At 34.6% G+C, this 18,575-nt stretch overlaps 2 protein-coding genes and 1 long non-coding RNA gene across 5 annotated transcripts; 1 reads left to right on the top strand and 2 right to left on the bottom strand.

Moving 5' to 3' along the window:
• The first annotated feature begins 1,995 nt into the window (after positions 1-1,995).
• LOC112275500 (DNA repair protein RAD51 homolog 4) lies at positions 1,996-5,971 on the top strand. 3 transcript variants are annotated; one of them, XM_024505896.3, is made up of 10 exons: positions 1,996-2,235; positions 2,601-2,665; positions 2,917-3,040; positions 3,365-3,446; positions 3,544-3,681; positions 3,835-3,963; positions 4,354-4,435; positions 4,721-4,791; positions 5,142-5,291; positions 5,412-5,971. In XM_024505896.3, exons 3-10 carry the CDS (start codon positions 2,955-2,957, stop codon positions 5,469-5,471), a joined length of 798 nt encoding a protein of 265 aa, XP_024361664.1. In that variant the 5' UTR covers positions 1,996-2,235; positions 2,601-2,665; positions 2,917-2,954; the 3' UTR covers positions 5,472-5,971. The 3 variants fall into 3 exon arrangements, with proteins under 3 accessions (XP_024361664.1, XP_024361662.1, XP_024361663.1); XM_024505894.3 differs by having other exon boundaries at positions 2,006-2,235; positions 2,917-3,035; XM_024505895.3 differs by having other exon boundaries at positions 2,006-2,235; positions 2,917-3,035; positions 5,131-5,291.
• A 1,276-nt stretch (positions 5,972-7,247) lies between these two features.
• Positions 7,248-11,293, bottom strand: LOC112275499 (purple acid phosphatase 15). The gene is made up of 7 exons (XM_024505891.3): positions 10,463-11,293; positions 9,616-9,807; positions 9,130-9,466; positions 8,770-8,987; positions 8,381-8,571; positions 7,939-8,220; positions 7,248-7,657 (listed from the first exon to the last, which is right to left on the bottom strand). The coding sequence occupies exons 1-7, from the start codon at positions 10,740-10,742 to the stop codon at positions 7,478-7,480; spliced, it is 1,680 nt and encodes a 559-aa protein (XP_024361659.1). The 5' UTR covers positions 10,743-11,293; the 3' UTR covers positions 7,248-7,477.
• On the bottom strand, positions 10,951-11,535 carry LOC149986509 (uncharacterized). Its single transcript, XR_016500258.1, has 2 exons — positions 11,250-11,535; positions 10,951-11,089 (listed from the first exon to the last, which is right to left on the bottom strand). It is a non-coding gene; the product is annotated as an uncharacterized LOC149986509 (long non-coding RNA).
• Positions 11,536-18,575: the final 7,040 nt, after the last annotated feature.

Here is an 18,575-nt window from a genome sequence, read left to right as displayed (position 1 = left end):
TTAGTAGTAAGGAAGTGCTTCACATGATGATATGACGTGTGAACTCTCTCATGATAGTTGCAGGTCGCTCCTCTGCCAGTTACATGGTGGATTACCTGTTTGGTCTCTCACATCTTATAATCTTTTTCCCCCCTGCGTCTTCTTCAGCAGTCACAGTCCCGTGATGCTCTGAATTTAATTTCCTTCTCTCTTTATGTTGATGAAGTATTTCGAACAGTGCCAGGTTCTAAATGTTTATCTGCCAAGAGGGTGCACTAAATGACCAGAATAGGTCAAACAAAGTAGGTGCATTAATATTCATATTTGATACTTGGAATGTTGCAGTGCTGGAACAACGTATAAATCCCACAGTCCCAAAGGGTATGTGCTTTGCACAAACTGTTTTTATATAAAGGATAGTAAAGAGTTGGGTTTCAGTTTGGAAGCTGAATAATTACCATATTACAGTCCAGTACTTTTGTGGTATCGAATGTGAAGAGGTTGTTGAAGGGTAGATGTTATCAATCAACTATCTAATCAAACTTGCTATTGATAGATTAGAAATTGTTTTAGTTGTTTCCTAAACGCTGATACACAAATCAAATTGTACTTCGAATCTTGAATTACATTACATTACATATTGTAATTTCAATGTATACAAATAATACGTTTTACAGAAATTCACAGTTTTGATATATGTGTGTGTGAAAAAAGAAAACATATATATATATATATATATATATATATATTTGTAAATAAAAAAGAAAAAAAATTACACCCAACAGTCAAAATTAAGTTTTGCTCCATGTGTAGTCCAAAATTTTGTGCAACATTATCTTTGTCATATATTACTGTGAATAATTATTGGTGTTGAACTTATAGTTAGTTGTTGTGATCCTTACTTACACTTTCACAAAAATTACTTGGCACCAATTCTTAGCACCAACCTTACACATATCTCACACTTGTAGAAGTATCATATATTTCTAGACTTTGTTCAAACCTCAACCAAGACATCTGCTTTCTAAGTCAACCAATTAACTTTGTTAAGATTGTAGACAAAACTTTGCCATAGAAATTCTCCATTGCAAGGAGTTATATATTTTTTGATGTGGCACTAAGTACCTTGTTTTATAGCTTCTGTAGAAGTACACTTCTTTTTTAATTACTCCATATACTTAGGAAAAGAAAACAGTATGATGTTTATAATGTCCTATTCAATTGTCAAAATATTCAATAAATGATGGAAGATGTTTACTATGTATGTAAGTTTCAAAAAAATGACATTGTATTTAAATTTTTCTTCCTCTATCAAAAAGTAAATTTATGTATTTTTTTCTTTCATAATATGCACTGAAATGTAGGATCCTCATAGACTTAATAATATTGAAACAACGTCTTAATATTGATGATTATTTTAACGTTATGTCACTGTAAAAGGTACTAGTATATCATGATATTTTGAAATTAAAATATAATCCTTAATTTTTTTTTTCTGTTAAGTGTAATTTTTAATTGAATAAGTTTTTTTCAATTCTGCACATTTTTCATGGTCAATTGCATAATCATAAAGCTAGTACTCATGCATTTTATTTTTACATATTTTTAAAATTTTCTCCATTTTTCAAAAAAAATCCCTATTCATTTTTAATTTTTTTTGAGTTGTTTCAAAAGTTCATATAGTAGAGGTACAAAAACATGTGTGGCATACACTGCAGAAATTGAATCCTTCACATTTGCGCTATTTGTAAGTGTTCTTGCTCTGCTAAACAAAAACACTTTCAAGTTTTGATGTCTCAATGAATTTTCTAGAAATACTAAAAATCACAAAACCTCCAATTTATGTGTGGAATATGATTTTGGAATACAACAAATGAGTGCACGCAAAAAGTTTTCCGATTGGATTTTCGTTATCTTTCGAAAACTTTCGTCCATAAATTCGACGATTCGTTAACGAAATCCGAACTTTCGTCGAAACGGGCACCAGTGACCACGGAGTGAGCTCGCCAGCCCGCCAAAATTTGCATTGCGAGGACTCGTTGCAGTGTAGAATTTGCAGTGTAGAATTTGCAGTGAAGTAGGAAACTTTTTCGCGCAGAATCTGTTTCGGTGACATGGGTTTCGTGTATTGATGTTCGATCTTGGAGTTAGTCTACAAGCTGCAGACGAGAACAATGCCCAGGTTGGATTCCCCGGGGTTGTTTTCCCTAACCCCAAAAATTCTTGCCGATTTTGCAGCCGAAGGCATCCTGTCAGGTAATGTGCCATCTTCTTATGTCGTTTTCGTGTTCGGAAAGATTTTTTTGCAGGCGCTTACAACGAAAGATGGGGATACAACTTTGAGAATTGAAAGTTTACAAAAAAATGGAAAACTGAAAAATCTTACGGATGTGATTGTTCGCTACGTTCTTTTTTATTCGTCCCGGGATCTGTCACGATTGTGTTCATGGGGTGTTCAGTTTTTTCTGATTCTGTTTTTTTGGTCAATCCTTGAGACGGCTCCGTAAGAATTTAAACGCTCTTGGTTCATTAGAGGTGATAAACTCGTGTTTGCTATGAAGGATGTCATGTAATGCATAAGTAACAAGTGAGAATTCTCTTTTGAATTTTTGCTCGTGTAGTTGAAGATTTTCTTCTGGCGCACAACCCAAATTTGGACGAATCTAGAACTGAAGCTCGGAAGCAGGTGAGTCTTGCCGGAATGTAACTATCCCTGCGGCTATGAATTGATTGATACTTATGACCTCTTCACATACGTCAGAAGAATTGTCCTCCCGATAAAACGTTTTCGGTGCTTATATAAGATATATTTCTCTTACGTGAGTAGCCCATTGCTCCAATCCTTGATCCTTGATTCAATTGCCTTCAAGTGATGTACTTAAATTAAAGTTGAACATAGTTTTTAGCTCCTTGTAATCTTTCTGTTGCTTCTTGCAGGCAGTGGTAGATATTTTGGGGTATATCGACCGGCAGTCATGCGGTTTTCGAACGAGTGCAAGAATGCTTCAGGAAATAGAGGCTCGTGGAGAACGATATCTTCCCACCGGTTGCGAGAGGTGCAGTAAGCACCATCACCTTAAATGGATCACATGCATCCGCCAGTTTCTTCGGAATCAACTTAGCTTTCTTTTAGGGTGTAATACTTTGGGGTGTACCTGATGTTTTAAAGGGTTGTGAATGTTAAAAACTGAGGCAGCAAACATATAGTGTTGGAAACATCTACATGTGCAGGCTTATTTTTGACAAGTGAGTTGTTCATAGCAATTCACCTTTTTCTAGCATAGAACAATAGTAAGTTTTACTAGTGGTGCGGTTACATGGTTAGCTGTTAAAGCACTTCTTGTTTTGTTCTTCTGCATAGTAACTCTGTCACGGAATCATGCAGCCTAGATAAGCTCCTTGAGGGAGGTCTTCGAGAGGGGACTGTGACTGAACTGGTGGGCGGCTCGTCTTCAGGCAAAACGCAGGTGAGGGTCGAAAATGCACAAGTTCGCAATCCTTCGTCTTTATAATCAACTTCACTCGTATATTGAGGTGGGTTTTGAATGACTTTCATTTGTCCAGGTATGCATGCAAGTGGCAGCGAGTGTTGCATATCGGTGCCGAGCAATGGTCGGCTTTGTAGATACATGTCATTCTTTCTCAGCAACCCGTCTTTCTCATATGTTGGGCGGCCTTGTAGGAGGTCGAGATGCCGTTCAAGTACGTTTTACACTCATCCATGCTATAACTCAATCTTTTGTACGAATTACGTGCTCAGTTTATCTCAAATTACACATGCCTCTCTGGTCGAGGTGCTCACAGTGCCAGAGGCTTGAGTAGGGTACTGAGTTTTGAATTGGGTCATTTGGTTAGCGGCGGGTTGGAGCTGCTGATGAAATAGGAGACGCTATGAAAAGCATCATGCACTACAGTATTTTCGATATCTTCCCCATGCTTTCTTTTCTAAATCAGCTCCACACCACCCTGAGCGTCCAAGTTCAGGTATATACTCACAAAGATGCTATGAAAAGAATATGACGAACTTGGTATTCACTGCTTGACCTCTATGAACATGAAAGAAAGGAACTAAGAGAGCCATGACTGTCATGTATGTTTATATCCATTACTATAGCTTATCATTTGACTTGTTGCCCGCGCTAGCATTCCTTAAATAGCTGCAAGAGATAGAACCTACTTAACAGCAATGGAAGAATTTTGAGCTCAAGCATGGTTATTCTTGGTGGAATTACTTTGTAAAATAAAGCTATCAAATCACTTGTAAATCCGAAGTCATAGGCTTAATCAAGTGTTTTGGTTTAGCTGGTGCATCGCAGAGTCAGAATTTGGAATCTGGAGGTGAATAATTTATACTTACAACCGCTATGCATGTAGAGTATGGAAGAAAAGGTTATGCGTCTTTTGATCGTAGACTGTGCATCATCTGTTATCTCACCAATCCTCGGTGGGATTCCAGGCACGTTATCAAACCCCATGCTAGTTCCTTTGACTATATATATATATATATATGTGTGTGTGTGTGTGTATGTGTAAAATTCAACAGAAAAATAACCAAAATATTTGTTATGTGTTATTCCTAAAAACACTTGTGCACTTTTTCTCACCAGGCTTTCGCCAGTACGAAGACCATACTGTCATGTTCACTTCAGTCTCCAAGTTTTTGGCAGGTCCTTAGTTTACACCTTAAGCAAGCTGAATATTCACCAGAATTGTTGCCCTTTTCAATTTTCTCTCTGTACAGGGCACGCACTCATGGTGAGTATGGGGATTATTTTGAAGAAGCTTGCACTTGAGAACCATCTTGCTGTTCTTGTGAGTCTCTGCCTCCGTTTCTTGTTGTTTTATTTATCACCATCTTTATTCCTCCCAACCAGTCCTGTCTATGCTTTAGCACCGTTCGTTCTGGAACATATATGCTGATGTAATCTAAATACATCATTGTGAATGAATTTCAAAACTAAGTCTGTTCCTGTGGTCTTTTCATTCATTCATGACGAGGTGTGAAAGCAAGAGATTAGGTTCTTGATATATGGAAATTCGTAGTTTATTTTATTTATTTTATATTTTTAACATGAACAAGAGTGAAGGGGAAAATGTCCAGTTTTTTCCCGAATTATTAGTAGTTTGTGTAATCTTAACTTATATTTATAGCATGCTACTAGATCACAAATCATACAGTTGGTGGAGAAGGAGGCCATCCTAAGCCTGCTCTTGGAGAGACTTGGAAAGCCATGCCTAGTGTTCGCTTGCTTCTCGCACGAGACTTCAGCAGCAATCTTTGTCATGCTACCGTTATGAAACATACATCTATGGTACGGCACTGAACATCTGGTAATGCAGTCAACACGCTGTCAATGTACTTTCACAACTCTCTGCAAAGTAGAGATGGGTTCAAACTCCACACGACAGGCTCACAGTTTGGTTCTGTGCAGGCTTGTAACAGGCATGCAGCTTTTCAAATTACCAGAACAGGGTTGAGGCCCGTCTTTTGAACCAGTAGTTGATGTTTGCATCGACGTAGGTATTGACATGGAGTCAGGTTTTTCTGGATTCCTCAAGTTCTCATGAATAGAGGAGGTGAAAATCTCAACCATTTACTATTTCCCTGTCAATGGTCGTATCAATGAACTGGAGTTGTGGGCGGTTCTCAACTACAAATGGATCGTCTCAGAAGGAGCCCCTGAGGATCAAGTCTAATGCAAGCGCACTGTCGATTTTACCTTATATTGCATGGCAGGTGGTCTCGAATTGATTGCTTGTCTTGCATGAAATTATTGAAACCACCCTTGATTCTTTTCAAATATTTCTGTAGGAACATATTTCAATCAAATTCCATAGCAGAACACTTTAGTAAATTACAAGATTGTCCGAAAAGTCAATGTGCTTATCATACGTACGGGAGGGGATGCACTGGACTGTGCATGTGCCCTCTGAATTGTGCTTTCTAAGGTTTCCATTCTCTTTTTTACGAAGTTGGTCGTTTATTCCATCCCATTATGTTTATTCCACGCATTCACCACACTAGACCTCGGAATGCCTCTCTCCTTGGTAATTTTCTTTCCCGCCCATTTCTTTCTATATTAACTTGGTCGTTAAATTCATAATTAAAGCTCTTAATACACCAATTTGATTAAGCGATCCAACAATTGTTGAGTTGGGGCCAGTTTCCTTTTACACTGACGCCATTTTAATACAGTTTATTCGAATCTTCACCTCTACAACCTCTTACATATTCAATCATAAAGCTACTCTGTTTGTTTGTTTGATTGTCTGTTTGTCTTGTTTGTTTGTTTGTTTTCAATTTTTGTCCTACACATATATACACACACATTTACACACACATATGTATATATATGTGTACAACCATTCAATCCTCCTATCAGAGTTTTTGATGACTTTTTTCTTCCATATCTCCCTCTGGCTGGTGGAACATCAGATATGTAGTTCTCTTTGAGGTAGTCTAACACTAGCTTCTAATGGACTCTCTGAGAACTGCATTATTTCTCAAGGCTTGTTCTACTTTGGATATATGGAATATATGTGTGAAATATAGAGGAAAAGTGTTGTTTTCAAAAGACCTGACCTATCTACTTCCAAAGCTATTCTGACTTCTTCATTGATCTCCTTGTTACATTGGTGCTTCATAATAGCATGCAATACTGTATTAAGAAATGGCATAAAGAATAGAATTTTCTCATGCTAAACTGGTCCTTCATAGTATTTAATTTTTTTGTTGAATCTGTTTCATCCAGAAAAATACTTTCAAAATGGTTCTACTTTATGATATTTTTGATGTAATATGACAACTCCAAAATAGGTTGTGGATGTAACAACACATATATTTCTCTCAATTAAGCATGTTCTATGTTAATTAAATTTAGCTTTTGATGGAAGGAAAAACATTTCTAGAACTGAGTTTCCTTCAAGAAATGGTCACGATCACCGTTCCGCTGCACAGATGCCCAAAATTCACCAGATTCGTTAAAGATGTAAGTGAATTTGGATGTACAAAATCTACGTCAAACACTAAAGTATACAAGCCGTGCCGAACACCCAATACATTATGGAGGATGAACGCCATGAGGGCAAGAATACTATTGCCCTCCAAAAAGCATAGTGCTAAATAAGAAAATAAATAAATCTCCCATGACGACCATAGGATTTCGAAGATGTTGAAAAGTGTCACTGAAAATACATCTTTAATGTAGCTGTCAAAGTACAACTCAATCATTGATGCAGAAACTCAATGAGTCAAATCTAGTGAAAGATTTTCCAAAACTGGGTGAAACCTTCTGAAAACCTAGGTTTCTGAAAATTCTCATTTGAAGAAAATATTGGTTTGTAATATACATAATGGAAGGGATGCTGTTTCTGGCTTTCAGTTGAGCCTTCAAAATATCTAATTACCGCCATTCCGTTCGACTGGAGAGAATTTAACTCACCAGTTAACTAAGCAAACTGGATCACAGAAAAATGATAAAGATCACTGCTTTAGTGACTACAAACGTCTGGGATCATTGCCCCCGCTGTAGTAAGGTGTTCTCTTAGGCATGTTTTTACTATTTTGGTTAGCACAAACTTGAGGCTGGCGCACTATGTAAATTTGATCACCCACGACCTCGTCATAGTGGTCTTGGTTTCGATGCCACGTCCATAGCAAGTGTGTGCTATTTTTCACCTGTGCAGAGAATAGAGGCATGAGATCAACTGCCTGGAACGTGGCTTTCAAATCATATTTTCCAAAACCTTTATGAACCCCCTTTAAATGATTAACCCAAAATTGCTGGAAATCTGCACTTGCTGCTACAACCCCCATGACACTAATTGTTTTTAAAACAAAGATTCCTCTTGAAGGAATACTGTCAGGATAAGCATCTAATATTTGGGTAGCCCAACACACAAGCAACAAGAACCACTAAGGAGATTTAAGATGCAAGAACTGAAGGATTCAATGCTTACCTCTATGATTCCGTGTCCAAAGCTGCTATCACGGAAAGCACTCCAGGCAGGTTGCTTGTCCCAGCAGAACTTGCCGTTGGTAAAGTTGAAGCCACAATAACCACTTAAATTTGCAAAATTCTTGTCTAGAGATTTCATTGGATCAGGACATCCATCCTCGTCATCTGCATGCAATAGAGCCAACCTCTCAGCGTTGCCACCATCTCCAACTGAGATGTACAGTGGGCCACATGGGTCATACTTGTAATCGTATACACGGTTGATTCGTTCGTAAGCATGCACCTGCAGCATGACAGGAAACATAAGATTATCATTGATTGACTTTGGTAGTCATGAACTGTAATAGAAATATGAAAGAAATACCTCAGGTTGTATTTAATTTTTCAGTGGGAGACACTAAAATGATGTAGTGCGGAGTTAGAAAAGTTTCAGTTGTGCGCACATGACCGTGAAGCATGACATCCACCCCATGTATGTACAACAAATCTTCCATAGATTGTCGCATACATTCAGCCTCTCGATAGTGTGATCTGTAGCTATTATACCACGGAGGGTGGGTTGTTGCAATAACCCATGGTGTAACACTCCGATCCACCTTCATTAGATCTTCCCCTAGCCACCGATATTGCTCACCTAGTATTTTGCACATAGCATTGATGACATTTAATACTCGAGAATGAACAAAGTATCCAAACATAATATCCCCACTCCAGGAAAAAAGACATGAAAGTGCACGAAGATCTTCAAATTAGTCGAACTCAGAAACGCAGCCTCACACTTTCTCATTCTGAATTCCAAAAGTATGATTCCAGGAAATGAAGGAACACTCACTGCTTCTGTTGTAATCAACATAGGCTCCGAGCATGACGAAATGGATGCCACCTGCATCAAAAGAGTAGTACATACTGGTACCCGATTTACTCTCTTCTTGAGGAACCGCAAACCTCGCTTTGTAGGACACAAAGCTTTCGTTGTTGATTTGTAATTCATACTCATGGTTACCTTCTATGACCATGAAAGGAACAGCCGAAGTTACGGGCTCAATCATTCTGCTCAAATACAAAAAAAAAGTTACAAATCAGCATTTATAATTGAACTTTCTCTGAAGTAGATACAACTTAGAAACCAAAAGAATATGATACAATGGATACCATCATGTCAGATTTTTACATGCAAAAAACACATGCGCACCTCTGCCACATATCCCAACGAGGTTGATAAGTCTCATGTATGGGAGTGATTTTCCCAAAGGTTTGGCCGTAGTCATTAGTGCCTGTTCCGTTGGTGATGTACAAGTTTGCATATGACAGGTCTCCAATCAGGAGAACAAGATCAGGATTGTTTGCCCGCATATGATCAACAGTTGACGTGGAGTTGTACGTTAGACCGAGGTCTCCAATTATGGCAATTCGAGTTGGGTAACTAGAAGGTCCTGGTGCTGGCAGAGTCTTAAATGAATGTTCACCACTCATGGCAGACAACGTTGGATCACCACATTTGTAGTAGTATGTCGTTTCAGGTTTCAATCCTGTTGCACAAACATCCAGACACTTAGGCCAGACTGACTGAACTCCTGTTCTGATTCTCTTTATAGATCGTTTTCAAAATGCCTCCTAACTCATACTTTGTCAAGGGAACTTCATACCAATCCTGTGAAAGGAGAGAGGCTGAAATTACCAGTAATGCGGACATGATGAATGATGCCGGAAGTATAATTGAGTAGACCTCCAAATGGGTATATTTGGCTGTATACTTCAGACGTTCCAGTCGCGGACTGGGTGTAACGTCCAGATCTAGTACCAAACTCTACAACACTCTTCACAGTGGTCGGGTCCAGTGGCGACACTTTCGGGCCCATCTGCCAATCCCCTGCAACATCAATCACCGGAATCAACATAAGCAAGATCTCACTGTGCACAAAGAGTGTATTCTTGTGCTTCCAAAGCAAGCTTCGAACTTCCAAACCTTCAAAAATAGTTTGGGTACTTGGAATTCTCAACAAAGCAAAGAATAGCACACTCAGACAAAATAAACTAGCAATAAATCCTTAATTCTGATCCAAGTATGTGACCCCAAGCTGAGACGACAGAAGATTCTTGCTTGTTACACTGCTGTACGCAACGAATCAATCCCCTGCGGCAACTACTCTCAGTTTCTCTCCATATGCCGTAACAAGTCATCCCTTTCTAATCAATAATCCGACCAAAATAAGGTCAAAAACAAAGTGCGCCCAATCTTATTGTCATACAACCCAATCGCCCTAAGACTCAAGAGCAGTGTCGCAGAGTTGATGCCACGGAGTAATGAAAATATACGCGGCTGAGTCATTCCACCTCCGAAAAATCCACCCACAACGAAATAACTCGCTCCGAAATTCAGTCCAGGCATTTAACATGACCGCCATTACTTCCAGAATCTCCAATGAACATGACAAAGCGCAATTACACGACACACATAACGATCGAACAAAATACCAGCACAGTATATCTGCACGGAGAGGGAGGTGCAGGGACAATGGTTATACCAGAGATCCAAGAGACCCACATAGCATCGGGTGTAGACAAAGCCAGAGTGATCTGCTCAGGGTAAATGGCGGGCACGCGCTTGACAACCCGTGGATCGTACATGGGCAAATCATCGCTTCCAGACCGCAAACTGGGATCAAATTTCTTCGTCTGGGGCTTGAACGGCCCTTCTAATGTGGTTGGAATGCATTTCCGCTCAACAGCGGACGCCCCAAGGCTGACGACCAAAAGCACCCACATTGGTGCCAATGCAACCGTCTCCCATCTCATGAACCTCATTGCAGACGACTCTCCTTCCAAAACATTCACATGCTCTTCTTCCAATGCCTTCCGCCTCCACGACCCTGCTTAGCAACTAACAGTGTGCCTCTCCAATACTGCTTTGTCTATTTCAAACCATCAGAGCAAAAGTTACAAAATACAGCAGCACAGCACAGCACGTTCCTGCACAACTACAACCCGTGAAGAGTTTCCCAACTGCAGACCCACAGGCACGGCCTCAGTTCTGCCAACTCCAGAGTCCTAAACACGAGAACTCTTCCTTAATATCCAACACTAAAAATTCGCTGACGCTCATCACCAGAGAATCCAAAAATCGACCGTTGTCATGGTCATCCTCCCGCGAGCTGACAATCACCAAACAACAACAACAACAACAACGGAGTGAGCGAGCAAGAGAGAGAGAAAGAGAGTATCGTGCAGGCATCTATGCCGCACGCAGGACTGAAAAGATTTCCACCTCGGTCACGCTGCTGATGCTGCAGCAACAAATCCAGCCCCACTAACCTCCCCAAAACGGATATGCTAAAGGCATAATCCGGCCCCTGTTCCTGATTCCACGTTACCCCCAACTGCTGGAGAAATTGTTCCTTCAAAACCCATAACCCGATCAACCGCATGGCGCAGCTTTCATCGAGTTGCGATTGCGGTTTCATGCTCTTTCCTCGTCGATGAGACGGCACCGCTCCCTCCCCGCCGTTGTTGCCGTCACAGATGCCGCCGCCGCCGCCAGGTCGAGATTGGCCCCGCGGTGCCACAAGTCCACGTCTGCATGCCGCTTTGACTTGTTTGCTTGTTTAGTTTGGTGGTTTGCTTGTAAGTCGGGATCTGTTCTGTGCTGGGTTCATTAGTTAGTGTGGCCTCGTGTTTTAATGCTCGCAATCTTCCTTTTTCTGCTGCGAGGGTTTTCTATCACTGGGATGATGAAACCGTTGAGTTTGAATGCCTGTGAATGTCAGAAACCTCTTCTTCTTTTTCATTGTTATTTATATATTATTTTTTCTTGAATACAAATGATTATTGTTTTGATGGTTCAGGGATATGGTGCAAAGACACAGAGAAGTGATCAAATCAATATTTAGGATTGACAACATGCATATATATATATATATATATACATACATACATACTAGCAGAAATTTGTGCTGTGAGGCAAAAAAAACAAATATGTATGTTAATTTTTTCATGATGTAAAAATATATGTTAATTTTCACATATGTGGCCCTTTCTCTTTACATGTTGGCCAATCAGAAGACATTTTTATTCTGACCAATGAGAAGACTTCTTTGTCTTAGCCAATGAAAAGGCTTTACTTTTTATATTTGTATAAATAATTCTGATTCATTTATTTATTTTAATGAAATTTAATAAAAGTTGTCAAGATTGGGTAATAGGGATTGATTTTTGACTACTGGTTTTGCACAATATCATTGATGCATATGATTTTACACGGGTCTGGCTGCAAATTTGTGAACACATTTGAAAGTTGTAAGTATAGATATTTGTTGTAACTTTTGCTAATGTTGTGTGTAAAATATAGAGATTTTTCCTTGTCAATAAATTTGCACATATTATACATATCACTTGATTCCATTGACCATTATACAAAGAAATGTGAGACTCCAAACTTCAATTACTACCAAATAATTTATTTGTAGTTAGATGTGAATCATCACTTTTGTAAAACTTTCAATGACAATAGTACCACATCTTAACAATTTAATTCATGTGGTAGTATTATCACCCCAACATTTAATGTCAGTAATGATTATATAAGTAAACATGATGATTTTGAAGTCAACCATGATGTTGAAACAATGCAATAAAAACATGTATTCATTTTGCATTATTTATTGCTAATTGTGTCAATAAATACATCCATGTGAGCATGTGCATCCTTGGTTGTAAAGCCCCAATGCTATATCTCCACCTCTTTATAATATCTTTTCGTACGTGTAACAATGAAGAAGGAAGAAAATTCTTCTTACATTACTTTTATTAATAGCGTCTTTGTATAATACTCTAATATTTAGTATTATAAGTTTAAACATTTTTGAGGATGTAAGTCATGTTTTCTATTTTTTTATCTTTAAAATAAAATAAAAAATAAAAAAAATGTACTTATTCATTTCCAAATGCATAGATACTTAGTTTAATTTGATTGCGAATAAACATATAAAAAAAATTATCCAAATACCAATCATATTATCCAATCTCAACAACTCTATTGCATTCTAATATTTTTTAATTAGAAAATAGTAAAATATATATATATATATATATATATATATATTTGATTGAAAATAAAAATTATAATATTTTTTTGTATTCTAGCCATATAGTGTTTTATTTATGTGATTTAAATCCGATAAAATAAAAACGTAATTATTTTGTATTTGCAATTTCAATATATTTTATGTATTTATACATACTTATCTTAATTTTTTAATATTTAAAAGCAGCGTTTAAAATTACAACATGAGCTAAGAAATATAATATTTTAGAATCATGAAACTTCTTGTATTCAATTTTTTTTCGAAATCTTCTTGATATCTTTTTTTTTACATTTCTTAACGTTGATAAATTCTCAATACATTTCTAATTATGATTATAAAAATCATATCATGTTTTACTCACACTCAAAGTTTGGTAAAGAAATCATTCCACTTGTTTGTGTGTGTGTGTATGTGTATATATATATATATACAAAAATATAATCTGAAATTACTATTTATTTTTTCATATTAGACATTTATAGTCTACGGTTTTTGTATTTTTTTCATTAAAGTAGTACAACTCTTAAGATTATAACTTGGATAATTTATTATTTAAAACTTGAGATATATTTAATTCTATTAATAATTTATTTACGTAACTAAACAAATATTACAGTAGAAGTAAATTTGGTTGTTATACTGATAATTGTTTTTTGGAAACAACTATATACATTGAAGCTCAAAATTTGTAAGAAAGATTAACATAGGTGTATAGTAATTTAAAGTTGATTAAGAAAAGTTGCTAAAAGCTGAGCAGCCATGGAATTTGTTTTTAATCTTAGCTTATAGACTTTCTAAAATAAAACAATATATGTCTATTAATGTATTATTAATAAGTGAGTTCCAAGATACATAGCAAAAGAATTATGTTTAGCTATTTTATTTAATTATATATATATATATATATATATACACACACACACACTCATATATCCAAAAAACAAATACCCACTCAACATCTTCACATTACTAACAACTGTTAAAGAATAATGTACAACCACATCTTGTTATCAACACATTGAACAGAGAAATATGCTGAACCAATACTAAAGTACTGCTCACAAATTTCCAGCTATGTTTTCAAATAATAAGATTAATTTACTTTCATGTGTGAAATATCATGCAAAGAAAAAAGAAGTAAAATTGAACAAGATATAGATAGCAATGCCTAACACAATAGTACAAAATTTTAAACTCATTGTTACAAAATGAATTTTACGTGTCATTTTAAAATAATAGGGTGTTTTATTTTGGTGTGCATCCATCCAACAAGTTATTTTAATCAATTGTGAATGTTACAAAATCACATGCCATGAGGCAAAGAAGACTTTGATGTGCATTATAAATCTAAACAAATATGTCAATACTTGTCAAACAAGAGAGCACCTCATGGACATGGTGGTGTGTAAGGAATGACTTCCTTTAGAAGATTCACAAAAATGCAGCCAAAGAGGGAGTTGCTTCACCTCCACACACAAAACTTGGTCATATTCTACTGCATATCCTATGCTCACATGTTTGTACATTGTATTATATATATATATATATATATATATATAATAAAATAAAAAAAAAACTACTTTTGTGCAAAGCCACTTGTGTAAGTATGTGTGCATGATTCACTCATTTATAAAACTAATGGATGGGATATTCTTCCATTCAGAAAGCTATTTGGCTTTGACCCTCATGGTATGAATTCAACCCAATTGTAAAGGATGTTCTCTTAAGAAAAATGTTTGCTTTTTAGGATGTTGCTCAACGTTAAACATGGTGCATTGTTTAAGAAAACATTAAGTTTTTATCTTATATATTTAAAAATGTGAACATGTATACATGTATGTATATAAAAAGAAAGTCATGTGATCATTGGATTAGAGCTTAGCCAGTAGAACACATTTTTAATCCTGCTGATCAATTAGCAGGGATGGCATGCTAAATCTACAGAATTGATGTTGTTGGTTCATCTAAACAAAGCATGTATTCATTGGATTCAATAATTAAATACTCATGGTTGTACCACACAAGACTAAGTCAATCTTCTTATTTGCTACTTTTTTATATTTTTAGGTAAGGTTCAAAAGTATGCTGCAAGAATAGAGCTCAAACAACAAACTTGGTGCAGTCTTCGCTCACATCCTTTGTTGTACTTTCATTGTTTTAGCACCTACAGTGTCTTATGTTATATAATAAATAAAATCTCAAATAAGTTTCTTGTACTTCCAATATAAGACAACAAAAGAATTATCCTCTGCCCTAGATTTCGCATGTTAACTTCATGGTTTTGCACATCTGTAAGAATAGCTGCTTTTCCTTGATGTACATCTGCACGTAATCTATCTTGATTCATACTCAAACATCTCAACTGATTTTGCTCTGATGCTGCCCAAGCATCCACAATAAATTCTTGTAATAACTTTCCACCCTGTAACACAGTTGAGTACTCGTTATTTTCACAAACATTTGATAATTGTGTTCTCTGTTTAAATAGAATTCTTATTTTCCAAATTCTGTGCACTACATTACATTTAGCAGATTCTATTGTTGTTAAAATGATTGTCATCATTTAATTCATCATATCAAATCATTGAGTGTTGTAAAGTATCAATATACATTATTTGCTTAAGTGCATGCATATTTTAACTATTTTTGCAAGCTATCAATAGTTTCAAAAATAAATAAATATTCAGTCAATTTTATAACTACAACTTCTGAAGATATAATGGATTTTTTTTTTTTTTTTTTTTTTTTTGTTTTTTTTTTTTTATGTTTTATGTTTTGTTTTGTTTTGTTTTTTATTTATTTTCATGAGTACCTATTTCATGTAAATCTCAAATCAAAATACAAGTATTTAATGTAATTTAGATGTATTAGATTGATGTATCTTATAAGCATAATTATAATTTTAAAATAATTTTATAAAAATTTATATTCTATTAATAAAATTCAGACATTCAAAAAAAATTGAATTAAAAAATTAAAATAAAATTAAACAAAATGATTGAAAGAAAATTTCAAATTTTTAATTTATTTTATTTGACTTCTAAATGACTTTTATAAAATAAATGTATAGGTGAGTGCATGCTCATAACCATAAACTCATTTGTGCACATTATGAAAGTTATTAAAAATGAAGAAGATACAAGTTTATGATTTTCAATTTGCAAATTGACTGTTTGTACAATTCAACACATAAATTTAAATAAATGTTAAGAAGTTTATATTTTTAATTTGGTTATTTTATGAGTAATTTTTTGTTTAATATTATTAATTAAAAAAATAACTTCAAGAGAAATATTTTAAATTAAAATGAAGTATGATATTTTAATCATCAAATTCACAATAGGCTTTTCTAAGAGTAGCAACATGTAAAATAGTTATATATAGTATTAATTACTATAATTATTTTAATATCCCATAAATTAAATAATTTTTTTAATATGTACATTTTTTTCTTAAATAAATAATTATGATAATTTAAATTGTTAAAGAATACATATACACATGATTTGGATTTTCGATAAAAAAAGTTTCAATAAGCATGTAAATTATTGATAATGGATTGAAATCAAGTAGCAAAGACATTGGAGATATAACTTTATTTTGTTGAATATAAAATTTAATTTAGGTGGTTAAATCTAAGTTATTTATTCTAAATTTTTGAGATATTTGGTTACAACCAAGCATTTTTTTCAAACACAAGAGTGGACATACAAGGAGAAGCTAAATTTTCATGAGCGGTATGTTCTTCCAAGCAGGAAAGTGTGGAATTAATTATCAACATAATTAATTAATTAACTTTAATTATCAGCATATGGAACCTCCCTGGGGACAGAAATATTGTTGAGATTTAAATCTACATGAACATAATTTCCAAATGATAATCTGCATGCTGCTAAATAAAGTTAATGCTGTTATTTCAAGCACTGGTGTGCAGATGATCATCAAATACCAGTGCAGAATCTATTTTGCTTGGGTCAAATTATATTCTGCAACTATCAATTTTTGTAATTGTGCTTCACATATTTGTGTGAACAATGACTAAATATGTGTATGTGTGTGTTGAACATAGTTATAGATTAAAAATAGGATTAAAGTTCTATGTGATTGTCATAGCATTTGTTTTACAGTGATTGAGTTTTTTTTCTTTATTATTATTACTTCATACTACGTTTTTGAAGTGTAGAGCATACTGAAATGTATGCTCTACACAATAGAGTATCAAAATATAGAGCACACACAACGAGTGTCTTTTAATCTCACTGATTAAAATGAATTGGTTTAATTCCATGTGAAGGAGGTTCATAAATTGTGTCAAAGTTTTGTACAAAAAAAAATCACTGAAATTAATATATAACTTATTGAAAATAGATGGTTGATTTTGAACAACTTGAGTATCAAATGTATCATACACATAAAATAAAAATAATATTTAATTATAGGAATTTAGAATTAAAATACTAGAAACAATTAATGAAATTACAGAGTTTTTTAAAATAATTGATAATTAAGATGTTTTTTTTAAATAATAATAATAATAATAATAATAATAACATAAAAATTAACGGAATCAAAATCAAATACTCTATTGTACAAATAATGCATTAATACATGTGATTTGAATTGCCAATCTTAAAGTTGGTTCTATTTAGAGATGTGACTCATTTTTTTTAAAGCAATTTGTGCATCTATTCATATTGGATAAAGCAATATATATACATATATATATATATATATATATATTTGTATAGCACCAACTCACATATTGAAATCTTTTTTTAGAGTACTAGATGTGCTAAGAAAGACAGTTCTTATAGACTCCCTTGATTCCTCTTTAAAACATTTCTTCAAATTAAACTTTTACACCTTTTTCTGTGACCAACAACATGGATTTCCACTAGATTTCAAAGAGCTCAATTTCAAAGTTTAGTAGAATGGATGGTTTGGCAGAACTTTGAAGTGAAGAGACTAAATGATGAGAGGAAAGCAGCGCTAGTTGTAGTGTTCTTTATTTGGACTTCTCATGCATTTTTCTTTGCTATAAAATGGAACTTCCATCTGACAGGATTATGTCGCTACTGTAATCAAATGTAAAACAGATGCATTTTTATGATTTTTAATTTATAATTAGAAATTATATGTAATGTCATTAAGAATACCTTACAAATTAAATTAATTATTTATGTAGGGTGGACAATCACATGTACATGCATGTGACAATTGATTTATGATATAGTTGTTGAAACTACACAAATTGACAGAATCTATATGTCAATTCTTATGTATTCACAATCTTTTCAATTGTAGAATTCATAATGAATTTATTCATGAAACTTTTGAAGCTATTTTTTGTTTTTTATTTTTTGAATTAGTTGTGGTTTTCAAATATGCACCTGATTTTTTGATGTCACAAAACTAAATTGTTTGCAATGTTCTTTGTGTTATTTAAAATGCTCAATCCTTGATTTTACAGAGATCTATTCAAATACTTAGCTGTATTTCTAGACAAACGTGCAAACAGTATCAGTTGGTTCTTTAACACAATATCAACATTATGTTT

Source organism: Physcomitrium patens, chromosome 23 (assembly GCF_059467195.1).
Source record: "Physcomitrium patens ecotype Gransden chromosome 23, ASM5946719v1, whole genome shotgun sequence".
NCBI classification, from domain to species: domain Eukaryota; kingdom Viridiplantae; phylum Streptophyta; class Bryopsida; order Funariales; family Funariaceae; genus Physcomitrium; species Physcomitrium patens.
The sequence above is the reverse complement of the archived record's forward strand: the minus strand, read 5'-3'. Positions and strand labels throughout refer to the sequence as shown.